Below are 17904 nucleotides of genomic sequence, written 5' to 3'. Positions count from 1 at the left end.
CCATATATTTTTCCCAGGCTGTGAACACAATAAGGCATCATGTCATTCTGGTGTCAGGGAGGTAAACCGGAAAAGACTCCTGTTCTGTTTTTGGTATTTACTGTCACTTGAAACAAAGACATTTCTGTGACTGGGTTTGGTGGTGTAATTGAGCTGATATGTAAATTCCTCTGTACCGCTGCTCTATGCTTGGCTGAGAGACCGCTGTGGAAACAACCTGAAACAGAATACTGGATTAGAAGTTTAAAAACTTTCTATCAGTTTGTGTCCAGATTATAGATTTTGGTCAATAGGAGTGGAACTCGAAACCTGTTCCCTCTCCTGTCCCGTTCCACTTTGTAAGTCTGGGCATGGCCTCACCAGTTTTATAAACAGATTGTACAGATATTCTTTTGTGTTGTGCTGTGTAAATAAACACATGCCCAGCCAGTGATCCCAGTTCTTTGGTGTTGTTTATTCTGACATTAGACAAGGGAAGCGCACATACGATGAGAAGCACTTGAAATTACAGTACCTTGTAAACACTATCAATAGTAAAAACATAATAAAAATACATTAATATAAATAAAACATAACGTAATTATTAACTCCATATGTTTCAATCAACCATATAGACGTGCAAAACACGCAAACTTGGCGAATCAAAAAGTATGTGGTTTAAAATGGCAGGACCCTCTGTGTAGGTCTGGCACTGAGATCTCTCCCTGACTACTTCCAGGCCCTAGGAATCCCAAGACACTCATGTACCCTGCTGCAAAAGTGCAGAGTAAAAGCTATCAAAATGTAACAACCTTTTTAACAGAGCTTACTGTTTCCTCAAGTTAAACCATAGCCAGGAAGTAGACAACATTCAGGTCCATCACTTCCTCTTATCCTTGTCTTACACAATATCAACCTTTCTCTTTAATAACTTTAACTGGGTCTGGTGCTGCTCTGAGTGGACTTCTGAAGTGGACATCTGATGTGGACACCAGACAACACCTGTGAAGACGAGCACAACAAAAAAAAAACATTCAAATACATCTGCCAAAAGAGAGCACTTCAATGATAATATACTGTACAGTGCCTTCGGAAAGTATTCAGACCCCTTGACTTTTTCCACATTTTGTTATGTTACAGAATTTTTCTCATCAATCTACACACAATACCCCATAATGACAAAGCAAAAACAGGCTTTTAGAGACTTTTGCTAATTTATTTAAAAAATTAATATTACATTTATGTAAGTATTCAGACCCTTTACTCAGTACTTTGTTGAAGCATGTTTGGCAGCGATTACAGCATAGAGTCTTCTTGGGTATGACGCTACAAGCTTGGCACACCTGTATTTGAGGAGTCTCTCTCTGCAGATCCTCTCAAGCTCTCTCAGGTTGGATGGGGAGCGTTGCTGCACAGCTATTTTCAGGTCTCTCCAGAGCTGTTAGATTGGGTATAAGTCTGGGCTCTGGTTGGGCCACTCAAGAACATTCAGAGACTTGTCCCAAAGCCACTCATGCGTTGTCTTGGCTGTGTGCTTAGGTGAACCTTCGCCCCAGTCTGAGGTCCTGAGCACTCTGGAGCAGGTTTTCATCAAGGATATCTCTGTAGGATAGCTCTGTTAAATTTTGCCTCAATCCTAACTAGTCTCCCAGTCCTTGCCGCTGAAAAACATCCCCACAGCATGCTGCCACCACCATGCTTCACCTTAGGGATGGTAACAGGTTTCCTCCAGACATGATGCTTGGCATTCAGGCCAAAGAGTTCAATCTTGGTTTCATCAGACCAGAGAATCTTGTTTCTCATGGTCTGAGTGTAAGAACCGACACTGGAGTAGAGAAGCAGGTACGGTTAGTCAAACATTTAATCGGAACAGACATGGAACAAGACAGGAACAGCATCAGCACACGGGTATACAAGGACATATAATAATCAATGCTGGGCCTCCCGGGTGGTGCAGTGGTTAAGGGTGCTCTACTGCAGCGCCAGCTGTGCCACCAGAGACTCTTGGTTCGCGCCAAGGCTCTGTCGTAACCGGCTGCGACCGGGAGGTCCGTGGGGCGACGCACAATTGGCCTAGCGTCGCCCGGGTTAGGGAGGATTTGGCCGGTAGGGAAATCCTTGTCTCATCGCGCACCAGCGACTCCCGTGGCGGGCCGGGCGCAGTGTGCGCTAACCAAGGTTGCCAGGTGCACGGTGTTTCCTCCGACACATTGGTGCGGCTGGCTTCCGGGTTGGATGGCGCTGTGATAAGCAGTGCGGCTTGGTTGGGTTGTGTATCGGAGGACGCATGACTTTCAACCTTCGTCTCTCCCGAGCCCGTACGGGAGTTGTAGCGATGAGACAAGATAGTAGCTACTAAACAACTGGATACCACGAAATTGGGGAGAAAAAGTGACAATCAATGCTGAAGCGTGGAACAAAGTGGGGGAACAGACAGATATAGGGGAGGTAATGACAGAGGTGATTGAGTCCAGGTGAGTCCAATAATCACTGATGCGCGTGACGGGGGAAGGCAGGTGTGCATAATGATTGTGGCAGGAGTGCGTAATGCTGGGGAGCATGGCGCCCTCGAGCGCCAGGGGGAAGAGCGGGAGCAGGCGTGACATTGAAAGTCTTTAGGCGCCTTTTGGAAAACTCTAAGCGGGTTGTCATGTGCCTTTTACTGAGGAGTGGCTTCCGTCTGGCCAGTTTAAAATAAAAGCCTGTTTAGTGGAGTGCTGCAGAGATGGTTGACCTTCTGGAAGTTTCTCCCATTTCCACAGAGGAACTCTAGAGCTCTGTCAGAGTGGCCATCGGGTTTTTCAATTATAATTTTTAAAACCTTTATTTAACTAGGCAAGTCAGTTAAGAACAAATTCTTATTTTCAATGACGGCCTAGGAACAGTGGGTTAACTGCCTGTTCAGGGGCAGAACGACAGATTTGTACCTTGTCAGCTCAGGGGTTTTTGGACACCTCCCTGACCAAGGGCCTTCTCCCCTGATTGCTCAGTTTGGCCAGGGGGCCAGATCTAGGAAGAGTCTTGGAGGTTCCAAACTTCTTCCATTTAAGAATGATGGAAGCCACTGTGTTCTTGGAGACCTTCAATGCTGTATAAATATTTTGGTACCCTTTCCCATATCTGTGCCTCGACACAATCATGTCTCGGAGCTCTAAGGATAATTCCTTCGACCTCATGGCTTGGTTTTTGTACAGACATGCACTGTCAACTGTGGGACCGTATATAGACAGGTGTGTGCCTTTCCAAATCATGTCCAAACAATTGAATTTACGACAAGTGGACTCCAATCAAGTTGAAGAAACATCTCCAAGGATGATCAATGGAAACAGGATGGATCTGAGCTGCATTTCGAGTTTCATAAAGGGTCTGAATACTTATGGAAATAAGGTATTTCTGTTTTTGAACTTGCAAAACATTTTAAAACCTGTTTTTGCTTCTTCATTATGGGGTATTGTGTGTAGATTGCTGATTTTTAAAAATTATATATATATATATATATATATATATATATATATATATATATATATATATAAAATCCATTTTATATATAAACGTAACTAACTATATAAACTGTAACGTAACTAAATGCGGAAAAAGTCAAGGGGCCTGAATACTCTACGAAGGCACTGTATATTTCAGTCACACAGCCCCCCGCTCACTTGATCTGGTCCTTCTGTGCAAAACAACAATGAGTATGAAGATGACGGAGAAGGCAAATAGGATTGACACAATAGTGATTATTGTTTCCTTGGATAACCTGCCAGTGCCCTCAGGGGTCATTGTGGGGGCAATTGGATCTGTGTGTGGGAGAGGAGGACGGGGGAGCAGTTGAAGGACAAAGAAAACAAATGATCATCTTCTAACACTGTTAAACACTACTACTATCTTCAGATCAGATTTTTGGAATTTCCTCGATGAACAACAACGAAGTCTCTATCACACACGAGCAAGAACTCAGTTTGTCTCTTTTATTCTTGGTGCACACGATCTTGAGCTGAGCATTGCTGTTCTGTGGGTTTCTGCACTCACCAGGACTCCAAGCTGAACCTCCAGCTCCGTCTGTTTAAGACAAAACACATATAGAATACCCAGACTGCTGATCTCTGTTATGGAATTTGCTCTTGTAATGTAACATTACCATAAGATGTTTTGTTTGAAATACAGTTTGAATATTGAATGGAACTCACCCGTCTGATCAGTTGAAACAATGCCGGTGCAATCTGTAACGACAGTACAGGAACGATTAGTTGAAACAATGCTGGGACAATATGTAACGACAGTACAGGAATGATTAGTTGAAACAATTCTGGGACAATCAGTAAGGACACTACAGGAATGATTCCCTACAACAACAGAGAGCTGGATAAGATGGGAAATGCTCAGAGCAGTGACTGGTTTGAGACACTGCTCTAAAGCATGACGTCATGCTCTATAATAAACTACAACTTCCAACAGCCCCTTAGCATTAATAATTGACACCTATTACGATTTTCCAGAAATCTGCTTTGTTTGTTCCCTTTATTGACTATCCTCTTCCCCAGGTTGTACTGTCATGGGCCCTCACAGAAACTCACTGGCTTCGATGACAGGCATGGAGCTGCCTTGGCCCTCAAAGGCTGGCTTGTTGATCTTTGAGTCACACACAGCATAGACCTTCTGGTTCTCAACACACAACAAGCATTTTCCAGATGGTGGAGGGGAGGTTGTGGGACAGGGAGGCAGCTTAGCCACTTCACCTCGTGACCACAGGGTCGAATTAGTCGTCAAATGGTCATAAACAGACTCAATATTTTGGCATTGAGTATCGTTACAGAGGTAACAGACAGAGGAGGTCTTCTGAGCTGCAAGTGAGAATACAACAGGAAGAAGAGAGCTAGTTAAACAGAGCCCCCAGACAATATGAAATATCAGTTACTACACTTGGGTCAAAACACGACTATACAGTACTATACTATACATACTCACTGTGCTTTAATATACGAATATAGGAATTCTTTTTATGGAATTAAAATGCCCAAATTAAATGGTGAGATCAAGTTGTCACCACTTTCATATTTCACTTTGAAACTTTCACTGACTGATCCGTGTTTCAGCACCAATACTTTGTGAAAATACTTTGTGAAACTGTGACAATCCGGGGGAAGTGACTTATTTAGAGTTTATAAAACAAGGTACAGTATTAATTTAATGTTTACGCCATACTGAACACATGCATGGCAGGCATGAGAACAGCTCACCTTCAATAGAAGCGCCAGATACAGCCCAGCCAGCCAGACATAGAGCCAGGCAGACTGCAAAAATAAAAATCAAGGGTTCACGCATGTGGATGTCACTACAGTACAAACACCCATTCATGGTCTTGTTAACGGTTTCTCACTTTCAGTAATCTATATATGACTAAAACTCAAAACGCATTGTTGACTTACTTGGAAGTATCGATCCATTCATGTTTGAATGTTTCTGTGGAGTATCTGCAAATTAAAAAAAAAACATTTAGTCTAAACATTATGTAAACCATTGCTGCCGTTCATCAATCTAATATCCTCAAGAGTACTGAGCAGGTGGATCTAGGGGTGTGGGGTTACAAATATTTTGACAACACAACAATGATTCTGGTCAGGCTCCGGAGACGGGCACATCGCGCACCACTCCCTAGCATACTTCTCGCCAATGTCCAGTCTCTTGACAACAAGGTTGATGAAATCCGATCAAGGGTAGCATTCCAGAGGGACATCAGAGACTGTAACGTTCTTTGCTTCACGGAAACATGGCTCACTCGAGAGACGCTAACGGAATCTTCACGCATCGCGCCGACAGAAACAAACATCTTTCTGGTAAGTGTAGTAGGATGTCCCTTGTTGGTATCCGTACCTATGTAGGACATGCAAGGGTTAGGTTAATAAACAGGCTGGAGCTAGAACCACGTTGTCGCGCGTCTTTATTTTAGATCATACTACATGGTGTCAGAAGTGGTTTTAAAATTCACATAAACGTGAAGGAGGTACCAAGTAAATCATACATTCAGGCTGTTTCAAAGCAGGGAGGGCACAGTGTTGGAGATAAAACCGTGCATATCATTATTTTGCTAGCTAACGAGCAAGGACTAAGCTACTGCTAACTAAGCAACATGTTGCAAGAGGAAGAAGCTGGCGGGATTTCAGGGTTTGCGACTCCAAGTTCAACGGGCTCTGGCGCAGGCCAGTGGCTAGTGCTGACGGATTTCGCATTAGTTCCCCGGAGAATTTTGTTTGTATGGGCATTCAAAACTGGCCAAAATGGATCAGGCGCTTTGAAAGGTACAGGGTAGCATCAGGCTTAAATGTGAAAAATGAGTAATTTCAAGTTTAATACACTGATCTACTCTATGGGTGATGAAGCCGAGGATATATTAAATGCTTCAACGTTGACCGAGGAAGAGAAACTTAACTACAGTGCCGTTAAAGACTGTTTTGAAACGCATTTTGTAGGGAGACACAACATTATTTTTGAGAGAGCTAGGTTTAATATGCGCAAACAGGAGCAGGGTGAAACCACGACAGTTTTATCACAGCTGTTCACAAACTAGCAGAACATTGTCAGTTTGGCGTGCTCAGGGAAGAGCTGATCTGAGATCGGATTCCCAGCTTACCTTGTCCAAAGCTGTAAACCAGGTTAGGCAGAGTGAGACAGTAAAAAGACAGCAGACGATACTGCGCGACAGCAGCTCCTTGCAGAACGAAGAGAGTGAGGAAATACATGCATTTTCATACAGCGCAAAAAAAAACGGAGGGGAACACAGAACAGAGACAGACGTGGAGAAAACAATCACAGATAGCACCAGTAGCTAGTTCAAATGTTTGTCGCAAATGTGGGAAATCCCCTTTCCACAGATGGAAAGATTGCCCAGCAAAGGATGCGGAATGCAGGAAATGTCACAGGAGAGGACACTTTTCAGCTGTCTGTCGATTAAAGCAAATGCATGAGGTCTCAGAGGAGGTACAGCAGGACAGCATCTTTCTGGGAGAAGTAAATGGAAACAATACTGGCTGGCATTCAGACACTAAACTCAATGGGGAGGTTGTGTCATTTAAACTAGACACTGGGGCAGCAGTGACAGCTATCCCAACTAGGCTGTATAGCTATAGCAGAGATGGCCCTTTGCTCTCTACAAACAAAAAAAATGTATGGGCCCAGTAATAACATTTTACCAGTGGTAGGGCACTTGGTGATTAAACTGGAGAGTAAAGACGAAAGTGCCATCCAGCCTGTCTTCGTCATTGACTCTCTAGCCAGACCGTTGCTGGGGCTGCCAGCAATTGAAGCATTGCAACTCATTGAGAGAGTGAGCGAACTGGAGGACCCAGGTGAGGTTTTCAAAAATAAATTCCCAAAAGTGTTTTCTGGTCTAGGAAGGATAGAAGGTGACTACAAAATCCGCCTGAAAGAGGATGCTGTCCCCTATGCCCTTACCACCCCCCGCCAGGTGCCTATCCCTTTATTGGCCAGAGTAAAGGAAGAGTTGGGGAGGATGGAAGAAATTGGGGCGGTGTCTAAAATAGAGAGTCCCACAGACTGGTGTGCAGGGATGGTGGTGGTCCCAAAAGCCAATGGGGAAATAAGGATCTGTGTGGACATGACTAAATTGAATGAGGCACTCTGCAGAGAGAGACACATCTTACCATCAGTGGAGCAGTCACTGGCTCAGTTGGATGGCTCACAAGTCTTCACAAAGCTGGATGCCCGCTCAGGTTTCTGGAAGATACCGCTGTCATCAGAGAGTAGGGCGCTCACAACGTTTATAACACCGTTTGGCCGTTACTGTTTTAATGTTTTGCCATTTGGAATCGCTTCCGGTCTTGAGCATTTCCAAAGACGCATGTCCCAGCTGTTGGATGGGCTGAGTGGCGTCATAGTCCACGCGGACGATGTGCTCGTGTGCGAAAGGGACAGAGCAGAACATGATGTAAGGCTCACAGCAGTTCTGACCCGACTCCAGGAGACTGACCTGACACTCAATGAAAAATGCACTTTTGCACAATCAGAGGTCTTGTTCTTGGGACACAAAATCAGTGCAGCTGGAATAGAGCCGGACCCAGAGAAGATCAGCGCCATCACAGATATGCCCAGACCCCAGAATGTGGCTGAAGTCAGGACCTTCTTAGGCATGGCCACATATGTGGGTAAGTTCCTCCCACAGTTCTCAGATACAACCAAACCTCTGAGAGACTTACTAGCCAAAGAGAATGACTGGTCATGGGGTCACATGCAACAGGTAGAGTTTGACAAAATCAAAGGAGATCTGGCCTCACAGAGAGTGCTTGGCCCACAAACCACTGTTGGCTCTGTTAGGGACAAAAGCACTGGACGACTTGCCTCCCAGAGTTCTGCGCTTCCGCCTCAGATTACTGAGGTTCACCTACAAGATGGTGTATGTGCCAGGGAAGGCACTGATCACAGCAGATGCACTCTCCAGGGCTCCAATTAAACGTCCATTATCAGAGGAGGAGCAATGTCTAGAGGGTGAGGTACAGGTGTCCATTAATGCAATAAGGGACAGTCTACCTGCATCTCAGACCAAACTGCAGCAGATTGCAGAGGAGCAACAACGAGACCACATCTACCAACAGATAGTGCAGCAGTGCAAAAAGGGATGGCCCAGGCAGGAGGAACTGCCTCAGCTGCTGAAGCCCTATTGGGTGCACCAAAGTGACTTCCACTGTAATGGAGACCTTCTCATGAAAGGACAACGGATAGTTATCCCAGAGACTCTACAACCAGAAATGCTAGACAGAGTGCATGATGGACACATGGGGATAACCAAATGCAGACTGAGGGCTCAACAGTCAGTGTGGTGGCGTTGTCTGAGTACTCAGATTGCCAAGCTAGTGGCCCAGTGTGAGGTCTGTACAAAATGTCATCCGAAGCCAATGATGGCAACGGAGCTGCCAAAATGGCCATGGCAAAAGGTACGGGCGGATATGTTCTATTGGAGAAATGACACTTATCTGCTAGTGGTAGATTACTACTCAAGATACATTGAAATAGCAAAGACACCCATAACCACATCAGCTGGTGTTATCAATGGATTAAAGTAAATTTTTTCCAGGCAAGGGGTCGCTGAGGTCCTGGTTACAGATAACGCTCCCCAGTTCTCTGCGAGCTCCTTTTCTGCTTTTGCCGCAGAATATGACTTCATACATGTGACCAGTAGCCCCTACCATGCACAGAGTAATGGTGAGGCAGAGAGAGCTGTGAAAACAGTCAAGGGACTGCTGAAAAAGAACAAGGGTCCATACAGGGCTCTGTTAGCTTACAGAGTTACACCACTGCATCATGGGCCGTCGACTGCCGAGCTCCTGATGGGCAGGAGGCTGTGTTCCCCATTGCCTGTCTCGCCGGCTCAGCTTAAACCCCGATGGCCTAACAGAAAGGCCTTCGCTGAGAGGGACAAACGTCTGAAACAAACGCAAACTGGAGACTTTAATCTGAGACACCATGCTAAGGAGAGGCCAGAGCTGACCGAAGGTCAACGCGTGTGGATTACAAACTCAAAGACACCAGCAATAGTGCTGAGGAAAGTGGATGCCCCACGCTCCTATGTGGTGGACACAGGCTCAGAAGAGGTACGAAGGTACAAAACACACCTCAGAGCTCTTCCAGATCTACCAGCCACACAGACCGAGGCCACAGAAAATGCACAAAAAGAGGGTGAAGGAGAGAGAATGCTCACAGAGCCACAAGCGCGCCCAAAAAGGGGTGTGAAGCCACCAGAGTGGCTGAAAGACTATGTTACGTGAAGAGAAAACATACTGCTGGGGAACATACCCAGCAAAAAGAGACTACCTAAGTTAATGTTCATACTGTGTGATTTAATGCTTTCATACTGTTTCAGGATGGGAAGTAGCATGTTAGAGAATAATACTGGTTTCCAATTTGCATTTCAGTTATGCTTCAGTGGTTATGCATGTTGAGTTCTTGTTCATGGGAGAGGGGAAGATGTAGTAGGATGTCCCTTGGGGGTATCCGTACCTATGTAGGACATGCAAGGGTTAGGTTAATAAACAGGCTGGAGCTAGAACCTCGTTGTCGTGCGTCTTTATTTTAGATCATACTACAGTAAGAAGAGGGGCGGGGGCGTATGCCTTATGGTTAACGAGACGTGGTGAGGTCACAACAACATACAGGAACTCAAGTCCTTCTGTTCACCTGATTTAGAATTCCTCACAATCAAATGTCGACCGCATTATCTACCAAGGGAATTCTCTTCGATTATAATCACAGCCGTATATATTCCCCCCCAAGCAGACACATCGATGGCTCTGAACGAACTTTATTTGACTCTTTGCAAACTGGAAACCACATATCTTGAGGCTGCATTCATTATAGCTGGGGATTTTAACAAGGCTAATCTGAAAACAAGACTCCCTAAATTGTATCAGCATATCAATTGCGCAACCAGGGCTGGTAAAACCCTGGATCATTGTTATTCTAACTTCCGCGACGTATATAAGGCCCTCCCCCGCCTCCTTTCGGAAAAGCTGACCACGACTCCATTTTGTTGCTCCCTGCCTACAGACAGAAGCTAAAACAAGAAGCTCCAGTGCTGAGGTCTGTTCAACGCTGGTCCGACCAATCTGATTCCGAGCTCCAAGACTGCTTCCATCATGTGGACTGGGATATGTTCCGTATTGCGTCAAACAACAACATTGACGAATACGCTGATTCGGTGAGCGAGTTCATTAGAACGTGCATTGAAGATGTCGTTCCCATAGCAACGATTAAAACATTCCCAAACCAGAAACCGTAGATTGATGGCAGCATTCGTGTGAAACTGAAAGCACAAACCACTGCTTTTAATCAGGGCAAGGTGACCGGAAACATGACCGAATACAAACAGTGTAGCTATTCCCTCCGCAAGGCAATCAAACAAGCTAAGCGTCAGTATAGAGACAAAGTAGATTTGCAATTCAATGGCTCAGACACAAGAGGTATGTGGCAGGGTCTACAGTCAATCACGGATTACAAAAAGAAAACCAGCCCCGTCACGGACCAGGATGTCTTGCTCCCAGGCAGACTAAATAACTTTTTTGCCCGCTTTGAGGACAATACTGTGCCACTGACACAGCCCGCAACCAAAACATGCGGACTCTCCTTCACTGCAGCCGACGGGAGTAAAACATTTAAACGTGTTAACCCTCGCAAGGCTGCAGGCCCAGACGGCATCCCCAGCCGCGTCCTCAGAGCATGCGCAGACCAGCTGGCTGGTGTGTTTACGGACATATTCAATCAATCCTTATACCAGTCTGCTGTTCCCACATGCTTCAAGAGGGCCACCATTGTTCCTGTTCCCAAGAAAGCTAAGGTAACTGAGCTAAACGACTACCGCCCCGTAGCACTCACTTCCGTCATCATGAAGTGCTTTGAGAGACTAGTCAAGGACCATATCACCTCCACCCTACCTGACACCCTAGACCCACTCCAATTTGCTTACCGCCCAAATAGGTCCACAGACGATGCAATCTCAACCACACTGCACACTGCCCTAACCCATCTGGACAAGAGGAATACCTATGTGAGAATGCTGTTCATCGACTACAGCTCAGCATTTAACACCATAGTACCCTCCAAACTCGTCATCAAGCTCGAGACCCTGGGTCTCGACCCCGCCCTGTGCAACTGGACTTCCTGACGGGCCGCCCCCAGGTGGTGAGGGTAGGTAACAACATCTCCAGCCCGCTGATCCTCAACACTGGGGCCCCACAAGGGTGCGTTCTGAGCCCTCTCCTGTACTCCCTGTTCACCCACGACTGCGTGGTCACGCACGCCTCCAACTCAATCATCAAGTTTGAGGACGACACTACAGTGGTAGGCTTGATTACCAACAACGACGAGACGGCCTACAGGGAGGAGGTGAGGGCCCTCGGAGTGTGGTGTCAGGAAAATAACCTCACACTCAACGTCAACAAAACTAAGGAGATGATTGTGGACTTCAGAAAAGAGCAGAGGGAGCACCCCCCCCCCCTATCCACATCGATGGGACAGTAGTGGAGAGGGTAGTAAGTTAAGTTCCTCGGCGTACACATTACAGACAAACTGAATTGGTCCACCCACACAGACAGCATCGTGAAGAAGGCGCAGCAGCGCCTCTTCAACCTCAGGAGGCTGAAGAAATTTGGCTTGTCTTCAAAAGCACTCACAAACTTCTACAGATGCACAATCGAGAGCATCCTGTCGGGCTGTATCACCGCCTGGTACGGCAACTGCTCCGCCCACAACCGTAAGGTTCTCCAGAGGGTAGTGAGGTCTGCACAACGCATCACCGGGGACAAACTACCTGCCCTCCAGGACACGTACACCACCCAATGTCACAGGAATGCCATAAAGATCATCAAGGACAACAACCACCCGAGCCACTGCCTGTTCACCCCACTATCATCCAGAAGGCGAGGTCAGTACAGGTGCATCAAAGCTGGGACCGAGAGACTGAAAAACAGCTTCTATCTCAAGGCCATCAGACTGTTAAACAGCCACCACTAACATTGAGTGGCTGCTGCCAACACACTGACTCAACTCCAGCCACTTTAATAATGGGAATTGATGGAAATTGATGGAAAATATATCACTAGCCACTTTAAACAATGCTACTTAATAGAATGTTTACATACCATACATGATTCATCGCATATGTATATGTATATACTATACTCTATATCATCTACTGCATCTTAATGTAATACATGTATCACTAGCCACTTTAACTATGCCACTTTGTTTACATACCCTACATTACTCATCTCATATACATATATACTGTACTCGATACCATCTACTGCATCTTGCCTATGCCGTTCTGTACCATCACTCATTCATATATCTCTATGTACATATTCTTTATCCCTTTACACTTGTGTGTATAAGGTAGTAGTTTTGGAATTGTTAGTTAGATTACTCGTTGGTTATTACTGCATTGTCGGAACTAGAAGCACAAGCATTTCGCTACACTCACATTAACATCTGCTAACCATGTGTATGTGACAAATAAATTTGATTAGATTTTTTTTATTTGATTCCCCCAGTCATGAAGGTACATATATTATATTCTAGTAGGCTATAGTCTCGTCCCCACTGGACTGATCATTCCCAGGGGTCTGTTTTAAAAGGGTTCTGAGTCTGTGTGTGGATATCAACCAACCTCAGGGATATCCATTTTAGCCCCATGGTTTCATGTTCCCTCGGCTGTACCTCACCTACCCTAAAGCTCAGTTTTATACAATGTTAATAGGCCTATTTCCACCTTAATTTATCCTGGTAAGTCTTATTGAGGCAATAAAAAAAAACTCAAAAATCCACCTCAGTTGGACATTGCAGATCTATTCTTCTCTTCCGTATTGTAATATGAACCTTTAGACAAGCATGTATGGCATTCCTGACCTATAGTCTATGCTTTGGTATAACACAATATCACACTCAATTCATGCAAATATGCATACAAATCATTTCAGCAGATTTCGTGCAGTTTTGTGTGGCTTAATTTGTGTGAAAATAAAAAAAATTGTGCTACTTCATTCATAGGAAAATACCTTTTTTTGTGGGCAAACTTCGGAACAATCTTTTGAAATGTATTGGAGCAATGCATTTTGGGCAATGGTGTTGTACACTGTCTTTTTTGTATTCCACATGTTAACAACCCAATATTGTTAATCAAACAGGTTGTCAATGAAATAAATATAATAGCAGCCTTACAGGTTTTATTTGTATTAATGCCAATGCTGTTGTCTATGCTTGTTTTTGCTTAATACTTTGGGATACTGGTGCTATGCCTAACATCTTAGGCTTAGGTTGTAACTAAACCCTTTTAAAGCATTTCTCACCATCTATTTACAGAGAGCAATTTTCGTTTTATAACAGGTAGTGTCCATTTATTTACAGTAGGGAATTATTACTTTCTTCAGTGGAAATACAGATTATATATAAAAATGTCAAATATACCAAAGCTAATCAAGCAGAGAACTACAAACATTTAACCAGTTAAAGAAATACATGACAACTAGAATATTTTATTATAAATAATACAAAAGAGTTGGCGATAACAGCACAAACAAAGTGAGTGTGTGTATACAGTGGGGAGAACAAGTATTTGATAACCTGCAAAAAATCGGCAGTGTTTCCTACTTACAAAACATGTAGAGGTCTGTAATTTTTATCATAGGTACACTTCAACTGTGATAGACGGAATCTAAAACAAAAATCCAGAAAATCACATTGTATGATTTTTAAGTAATTAATTAGCATTTTATTGCATGACATAAGTATTTGATCACCTACTAACCAGTAAGAATTCCAGCTCTCACAGACCTGTTAGTTTTTCTTCAAGAAGCCCTCCTGTTCTCCACTCATTACCTGTATTAACTGCACCTGTTTGAACTCATTACCTGTATAAAAGACACCTGTCCACATACTCAATCAAACAGACTCCAACCTCTCCACAATGGCCAAGACCAGAGAACTGTGAAAGGACATCAGGGTTAAATTGTAGACCTGCACAAGGCTGGAATGGGCTACAGGACAATAGGCAAGCAGCTTGGTGAGAAGGCAACAACTTGGCGCACTTATTTGAAAATGGAAGAAGTTCAAGAGGACAATCAATCACCCTCGGTCTGGGGCTCCATGCAAGATCTCACCTCGTGGGGCATCAATGACCATGAGGAAGGTGAGGGATCAGCCCAGAACTACACGGCAGGACCTGGTCAATGACCTGAAGAGAGCTGGGACCACAGTCTCAAAGAAAACCATTAGTAACACACTACGCCGTCATGGATTAAAATCCTGCAGCGCACGCAAGGTCCCCCTGCTCAAGCCAGCGCATGTCCAGGCCCGTCTGAAGTCTGCCAATGACCATCTGGATGATCCAGAGGAGGAATGGGAGAAGGTCATGTGGTCTGATGAGAAGCAAATAGAGCTTTTTGGTCTAAACTCCACTCGCCGTGTTTGGAGGAAGAAGAAGGATGAGTACAACCCCAAGAACAGCATCCCAACCGTGAGGCATGGAGGTGGAAACATAATTCCTTGGGGATGCTTTTCTGCAAAGGGGACAGGACGACTGCACCGTATTGAGGGGAGGATGGATGGGGCCATGTATCGCGAGATCTTAGCCAACAACCTCCTTCCCTCAGTAAGAGCATTGAAGATGGGTCGTGGCTGGGTCTTCCAGCATGACAACGACCCGAAACACACAGCCAGGGCAACTAAGGAGTGGTCCGTAAGTAGTGGCCTACCCAGTCTCCAGACCTGAACCCAATAGAAAATCTTTGGAGGGAGCTGAAAGTCCGTATTTCCCAGCGACAGCCCCAAAACCTGAAGGATCTGGAGAAGGTCTGTATGGAGGAGTGGGCCAAAATCCCTGCTGCAGTGTGTGCAAACCTGGTCAAGAACTACAGGAAACGTATGATCTCTGTAATTGCAAACAAAGGTTTCTGTACCAAATATTAAGTTCTGCTTTTCTGATGTATCAAATACTTATGTCATGCAATAAAATGCAAATTAATTACTTAAAAATAATACAATATAATTTTCTGGATTTTTGTTTTAGATTCCGTCTCTCACAGTTGAAGTGTACCTATGATAAAAATTACAGACCTCTACATGCTTTGTAAGTAGGAAACCCTGCAAAATCGGCAGTGTATCAAATACTTGTTCTCCCCACTGTATGTGTGTTAGTGTTTGTGTGTGCATGATAATTTCCAATCATACAACTATCTTCATTCCCCAATTGAATACTTTCCTTGATAACACAAAAAAATATACTGTATGTATACATTTTTTGGTCCTATCTGGCAACCCTCAAAGTTCAACTTAGCCTTGTATCAAATGCATTATGAAGAAAATGTTTTCATGTATGATGATGGCCTACTTTCTAATAAGGTGGTAGGCCTAATTTGGTGTTTTACGATAAAAAAAAAATATATATTCTAAACTTATTTTATACAATAGGCTTCATGTCGGTACCAACTTTCATTCAGAAATGATGGCTAAATAATGATAATAAAATGGTGCTCCCGTAGGCTACATTAACAAAATGGCACTATACCACTGGTTATAATACATATGAAGTCATTGCCATGGGTGGTCAACTGATAATTCCAGCATCGTTTTGATTGGGACAGTATTATTTCGCTGCTTTGAGCCAAGCATGATAAATCAATCAATGTCAGATCTTTTTTTTCACTGAATCTCCGTTTGGAGAAACGTTAGCTAAATTGAGGTGAGTGCTCATGATCATTAGTCTAGCAATTGAAAGCAATGCAGATTTTCTCTACACACATAGATTAGGCCTATAGCCTACCTGATGAGCTTCCCTAATGTTATCATGAACTTTCCTGATGCATTTCAGTCACTTAGCCTACTAATGCGAATACACATGTGTACACTTTTCCCATTGGCTATTCAAGTCATTTGACATATTCATGTACTGTTTTAAAAAGGTCCTTCAATAACAATATAGCTGAAAACACTATTGACTTAATTTACTCAATTTATTCTCGAAATTGTAGGCTAGTCTACTTGGTGATAGATCATTTTAAATATTATTGTAACAGTAGGCCTACCTACACTATAACCCCACATGCGGTTACTGACCACAATCGATTCAATTAAAAATAATAAGTGTTGATTAATTTATTTGGCAATGGGGAGAGCACCATGCATGGAAGCGCTGCAGGAAGGCGTGCTGGAAGTGCTGCAGATAGATTGAAATACATATGCCATATAATGACTCACGTCTATAAATCAATGAAATCATTGAAAATGCTACACCAGTATAATTTAGCCACAGAGGACCAATAGCCGATTTTAAAAAATGCTGTAGATTGTGTTGCCATATTATGAGCGCATTTGCCTAGTCTAGTCGGGAATCCAGCAGTTCGTCAATCGGCAGGCAAATGTAAAACAGCTGACTGTTTACTAGTGGCTGTCAATGAATAGCAGGCAGTAGCTAGAAGGTTTTTCAAAATACAACTGGGGGAACAATTTGTTTGAATAGGTGAGTGCAACTGGAAAATTGTAGATAATTTCCTCATATTGTAGGCATAAATTTGGTGTATCCACTTTTCATTGGAATATATGCTATTGGTTGCCTTTAAGTCATTGGTCGTTCATTGTCTTGATCTCGGTATGCAAATGTTCGCTTGTCATTTTGATCATTTGTGTGATATAAAAACATATTGTAATCTCTCCAGTCGTGTAAAATAATTTTAGAAAGCCATTTTTTTTCCCTCAGAACGACAAACCCCTCAGACCCTAGTCTTCAGGGCTGAGCCCCGAATGCTATGGAACTTTGGAGACGGCCTCGGCCTGCCCTATACATTATCTGTATCATCAGAAAATACATAAACTGCGCCATAAGAACGAATTCAACATGACAATTCAACATGCGAAAGGCAAAATACTTTTCAATGTTGAAGGGACACAATTAACAGAACTAGATACATTTCTATGAGAATGTAGGACATTCAATTAATCAAATGAAATAGTAAACTCACGTAAATTCGATGTGTGTTGGTTGAACTCGTCTGGAATGCCTTTGGGTCTCTGAAACACTGCCTACGGCAACTTGCATTCAACTTACTCGCTCTACGCGTATACTCCTTTCCACTCCGAGAAGTTCAGAAATGAATGAAAGTGCGGAAGTAAGGAAGAGCAGAAGAGTCTCTTGATAGGCTGGCTTGATAAACTATGATTCCGCCCTCAACAACCAGCCGTCATAAAAGACCTGTGAAAAAAATAACGGAATGAGAACGAGTACTTGGAGTTTAAACTGAAGGACACATCCTCCAGACTTAGTTTATTATCGATAAGGAGGGAAAAGGGTTGGTGCTGTAATGTGCAACACACATAATATTATTCTGGTTGCCCAACATAGACTTGGAGTATTTAGTAGGCTATTTTGTT

General features: G+C 43.8%; 1 protein-coding gene across 1 annotated transcript; it reads right to left on the bottom strand.

Moving 5' to 3' along the window:
• Window positions 1-433: 433 nt before the first annotated feature.
• On the bottom strand, window positions 434-17630 carry LOC139416403 (uncharacterized). The gene is made up of 8 exons (XM_071164989.1): window positions 17496-17630; window positions 5406-5450; window positions 5217-5270; window positions 4554-4820; window positions 4167-4199; window positions 4009-4038; window positions 3639-3776; window positions 434-981 (listed from the first exon to the last, which is right to left on the bottom strand). Exons 2-8 carry the CDS (start codon window positions 5425-5427, stop codon window positions 881-883), a joined length of 645 nt encoding a protein of 214 aa, XP_071021090.1. The 5' UTR covers window positions 5428-5450; window positions 17496-17630; the 3' UTR covers window positions 434-880.
• Window positions 17631-17904: the final 274 nt, after the last annotated feature.

The sequence above is a fragment of the Oncorhynchus clarkii genome, chromosome 1, assembly GCF_045791955.1.
Source record: "Oncorhynchus clarkii lewisi isolate Uvic-CL-2024 chromosome 1, UVic_Ocla_1.0, whole genome shotgun sequence".
Taxonomy (NCBI): Eukaryota; Metazoa; Chordata; class Actinopteri; order Salmoniformes; family Salmonidae; genus Oncorhynchus; species Oncorhynchus clarkii.
Note: the sequence above shows the minus strand (reverse complement) of the source record. Positions and strands in the feature narration are given on the sequence as shown.